Here is a 5,341-nt window from a genome sequence, read left to right on the forward strand (position 1 = left end):
GCGTGTGGGCATGCGTGTGTGTTTGAGTCTAATTCACTTTTTCAACAACTCAGTTGATAGGATTTTTTTGTCAGCCCTCAAAAATTCAGTGTGAATGATTTTTATACAGTTACTCATAACTGCACAGCAAATTTGGAAGTGTCAGATTTCCAGTGCAAGTGTTGTATGTTAAAAATACAGTGTTAATTCAACAACATGAATGTTAGTGTTAGTTTCCCTAACACTCACTAAAGAGTTCCAAAGAGTTAAACAAAAAGCAATACAGTCCAGTTTTGATTTCTAAATTAACTCCAACAGTCTAAATCAACATTCAGTCTGGTATTGATTTAGAAATCAACATCAGACAGTTCCTCCCACAATTGTGACATCACATCAGGGAAGGAGCAACAGATATGGTAGGGATTGCAGCAGGCCCCCAGCCTTAACCTACAGGGGGCTCACATGGGAGGGAGAATATGATTTTAGGGATGCAATTTTTTTAAAAATAACATCTAACAAGAACTGTAAAGGAGAGCCCTCTCCTGCTGAAAACTGTGTACATACCCCAGTAGTTTATATAGTAGGGTGCCCCATTGTTGACTCATGGTTGCTAAAAACCTTACCAGACTGACTGATTTTAGTGACATAGTGAGTGTAAAATATTGAATAAAATGTTGTGCCACATGACTGACTTTATTTTCACTCTTATATTTAAGTTTATGACACACAAAACTACAAATGAATCGTCCTTATTGTCTCCAGGTACATTCTGGGTAAAGCTTGTTACCAACGTCATCATCAGTCACTTGGCAACAAATGGAACCCCATAAGCTAGAGCATTTCTACGGACTACGTTAACATGTTTTGAATTTGTGTTGTTTCATCATTAGTGACCAGTAGCCTGATGTTTCTGTTCTTCTCTTGGTTTGTTGTACTTCATGTCAGATGGACTTCAAAATGACAGAGTCGCTCTCTGTGGTGATGAAACTTGTTAGCTCCACTGTTGCGGGCATGTCTATGTTGTAAAGTTAAATTANCTTCTCTTGGTTCTGCATCACAGTCAGTAAAGCTACACCTTGTCATTTTTACAAAAACATGTTTTTTACATATTTGTTAAAACTGTTACTGTGTTGTCACAGTGTAGCATGAGACAGATAATCTGTAACAAAACATCAAGCTCACCCACCTTGTCCCACTGCTCTGTACCTACAGAAGTGCATTGCTCCTGGTCAGAAAGGAGGAGGGCCTTAGTGCAGGCAATCATGCTTGTGTAGGCGCTTTTATGTGCTTCTTCCTGTCTCATGCCACTGTGCCCCTGGGCAAGACTCTTAACCCCAAGTTGCCTAGTGATCAGGACGGTGTGTGCGTGTGTGCCCATGAGTCATCGTGGCTGAATGTGGCCTGTGAGTGTAAAACACTCTGACTGGGAAAGCTCTGTACAAGTTCAGTCCATTTAATAATGTTATTGGAATGCATAAGATATGTCTTATTTTTTCTTTCTTTGAATCCAAGCCTGCTCTGTTCTACAGCAGAGTGTAACACACACACAGGTGACTAACCTCTACAGCCAAATCCAAGCTTTTTTCCTGCCATTCACTTGTGGAGAAGAAAACATCTTTACACAATGAGACTTTCATAAACTCACTGAAAACCACCTTTAATCAAAGAGAACCGAGAACAGGTCAGAACAAAGGTGTTCTCAGCACAGTGTTCCTGATGAATTACTCCTTTGTTTAGTGAGTTCTAGTAAAACAAGGAGACCCAAAAGTCTTTCTGATAATTATCTTGTATGAACAAAGGCTGGAGAGGAGTTGAGGTGCAGATAAACTCCTGGAGAACCCTTCAGTCTGTCTGCTTTGCTCATGGTGAGGTTTATCTATTGTCTGGCAAACATAAAGTAATAAAACTGAGCTAAAAGTGAATTAGCTGGAGTCATTGTGCATGGTGCACCTAGTAAAAACATGATTAAATAGAGACATGTCATTTAGGAAAGAGCAGCTCAGCTAAACAGAAGACCTCAGTTTTTTGCTAAATATTCTCTCAAGTTGAACATCTGCTTCTGTAATTTATTTGACTAAACAAACTCTACTTATAAAGACAGAAAACAACTCACCATTTGGAGGTCCTCGATGCGGCTGTTGACTCCAGCCAGCATCTCTTTCCTCTCCTGAGGGGTCTCAGGACACGGGTAGAGAGACGCTCGGAACCTGGAGGAATTCACCAGGTCACCGGGTGGACAGAACTGAATCCAGGTTCTAAGACTGCAAAGACTCTAATCCAGTATGAAATGAAAACCCAAAACTAAACACACTTCTCTGAATACTGTCCAGTGATAAAAAGAAAAAATGTTAAATGGTAGAGGTGATATGAAATGAAATGCATGCTGCAATGCATTCTGGGACCCAAGGATCCCTGAATCCTCTGAAAAGTGGTCTGGAGAAACCCTTCCCCACTGTGTGTAGAATGATGTTTATTTCACATCCAATCTCTCAGGATGGATGTTAGTGCACAGTGTGAAAGAGAGACTCTAGACCAGTGTTTCTCAACCTTTTTTGGGCCAGCTCCCCCCAGCCCTTATCCAGGTCCCTCACCGCCCCTCACCAAAGAATTTGCAGGCTACAAATTTTATCAGGCTACAGACTATTATTTTATCATTAATATTACTATCACTATTGTAAATGTTTTGATTTTTATGCTTGTTTCTGTATTTATCATCAAAAATAATTTCCCAGAGAACAAAAAAGCCATGGGAAAAGAAATTATTTTCACAGGCGTCTATGAAAAATGCAATGAACATTCAACTTAAAATTGGTAGGCCTAACAGCAGCCAATCAGAGTGGAAAAAATATTCTTATTTTGTGCCATTTTCTAGTTGTTAAATCTTGCACAAAATGACCAGATAAAAGATGTTCAACATGCCAGTTTAAACTTTGAACTATTTGCCAAACGACTGAGCTCTGCAGCATTAAAACATGGATAGAACTGTAACTACATTAATCATAACTCTTCTTCTCTTCATTGTTTCTGTCAGTTCCTGTTGGTGCAGCTCTGTGCTGCCTTCAGGAGAATGAGACATCAGAGTATCATCCATAAAATTTCACCCACATGGCATTTAGTGTGCAAACCAGAGCTTTTAGTGGAAAAACAAAAGTTCCAGGTCCTCTAATGCCATAGAAATATGAGACAGAAACATTGATTATATCTTTATATAGACCTGTCTATTGATTTATAGATCAATAGTTTTACTGGACAGAAATTACAAAGAACAAATCTGGTTCTTAATCAAATCTAATTAAAAACATGAATAAGTGATAAGTTATTTACTGTTATGATCTGTAAGATATATTTATTCTCAGTACTAGATGTGGTCTCAACAAACCCATGACATTTCAAGAATATTATTTTACTTTTTATCTGGAAATAGTGTGTTTATTCTTGCCATACATCCTATGTATTAATTATTGATCGAAAAGTCTTGCCATTCAAGTTTATTCCTCTGTATTTACTTTAGTTTCTTAGTTTATTCTTGCATTTTGTTATTCATTTATTCCCATTTAGTTTCCTTTGATTAGTATTATCCTCTCTTGGTTAATTGCTATGTCCACTTTAGTTTATTTCCTGTTTCTAGATTTATTTGATCATGTATTGACGCTCACCATCAGTAATCTTCACTCATAACCTGCTGCGCCGCCTAATCATCATGTTTCACATCATGTGTTGATTTTTCCCTGGTCAACGTCGGATTCTCTGTTTTTATGCCATAATTCACATCTAGTTCGTCGCTCCGTTTTATGTCCCGCTTCTCCTGTTTTAGAGTTTTGCGCGATGTGTGCGTCTTTTTTTTTTTTTTTTTATCCACTAAGGTGCAGGGCGGTCGGGAAGCGTATCGATGGGGAAAAGGCAGACTGACAAAAACCTTTTAAAACAACAGAAACAATTTCTGCATTCTGATTATTGAAATTTAAAAGTGCTGTGTTGTTCCATCACACCCGTTTCACACCGGACCACTTACAGCTCCGGTGTTAACGCTATAACATGAAGGCTATCGAGGTATCACTATGGAGAGATTTCTTTATTTGAATGGGTTCATTTTTCAGAGGGACACACAGTGAGGGTATCGTGATTTTAGCTACCAGGAGCAGGAGAACGGAGCTGCGCCAAGAAGCTAACAAACACTGAAGAGAAGAGCTGCCATGTATATTGTTGCAGCCAAGCATGGTTTAATGTTACACAATACAGTTTTACCAAGTTGCTCAAAGTCTAAACTGGCATTGTTGTGCATTTAAAGTGTAAAGTTTACCTTCGACCAAACGCCCCCCAAAAGCATCCCAGCGCCCCACTCTTGTAAAAATGTCCGCCAGCGCCCCCTGCCGTACTCTGAACGCCCCCTGAGGGGCGGTACCGCCCACGTTGAGAACCGCTACTCTAGACAGTGAGGAGTAGTGCAACTGGGGACTGCTTCTCCTCTACATACAAACCAAAGGAGTCTCCTGATGAGCAAAACCTCCAGGTTCATCCATCCCATGTTCGTCCATCCCTTAACTCTTATTAATCCAGTAGACTGGGATTATATTGATAAGTGCCTTCCTCCTGAATGTGCTTTGATTGATACTCACTCTGAGTGTATATTCACTTGAGCTGAACAATATTCCAATCTAAAGTCATGACAGCTAACAATATGAAGGAAAAGCAGGAAAACAGCTGGCCCACCCTTCACAGATCTTCTTCACCCTATTCTTAAGTTGGTCACCCTGGAAGAAGATGATGAACACCGACTTGTGAACTTGGTCCCCCTATATATAAAAAAGGAAGATACATTAAAGTACAGGGCAAGTTTGGATAAATTAGTGTGGAGAATTTCTCGAGATTTTTTTGTGCTTGCAGTTCAGCTACAGTTAATTTATGCCCACTACTGCTCTCTGTCTGAAACTCCTGTCTGATGCTGACCGAGGCGGGGTCCTCCAGAGGGTCTTCAATCTCCGCCTTCCGTAGGAAGACATTACCACGGCACACCCTCCACAGCATCCGCTCGAAGGTGGGAATCCTTTCTCTGCTGATCACTCCAGCCACAAACCTGCATAAAGAACACATTAGGAGAAGTGCTGTCTTTGATTCAGGTTAGGCAATAGAAATGAATGAGAAATTAATGGAAGTCAATGCGCAGCGCAGTCCTTGTGAAGATTGAAAGACACAAAGTGCGTGTGTGTGTGTGTGTGTGTGTGCGTGTGTGCGTGTGGGCATGCGTGTGTGTTTGAGTCTAATTCACTTTTTCAACAACTCAGTTGATAGGATTTTTTTGTCAGCCCTCAAAAATTCAGTGTGAATGATTTTTATACAGTTACTCATAACTGCACAGCAAATT

General features: G+C 40.0%; 1 protein-coding gene across 1 annotated transcript in view; it reads right to left on the reverse strand.

The window, feature by feature from the left end:
- LOC103142457 (V-type proton ATPase 116 kDa subunit a-like) overlaps nt 1-5,341 on the reverse strand; it is a 28,458-nt gene that overhangs the window by 17,412 nt on the left and 5,705 nt on the right. The window contains exons 7-9 of the mRNA XM_016674680.1: nt 4,927-5,053; nt 4,690-4,772; nt 2,093-2,186 (exon numbers count right to left, since the gene is read on the reverse strand). Of these exons, the coding sequence (XP_016530166.1) occupies nt 2,093-2,186; nt 4,690-4,772; nt 4,927-5,053 (304 nt within the window). The remainder of the gene's footprint in view (nt 1-2,092; nt 2,187-4,689; nt 4,773-4,926; nt 5,054-5,341) is intronic.

Source organism: Poecilia formosa, unplaced genomic scaffold (genome assembly GCF_000485575.1).
Source record: "Poecilia formosa unplaced genomic scaffold, Poecilia_formosa-5.1.2 Scaffold4, whole genome shotgun sequence".
NCBI classification, from domain to species: Eukaryota; Metazoa; Chordata; class Actinopteri; order Cyprinodontiformes; family Poeciliidae; genus Poecilia; species Poecilia formosa.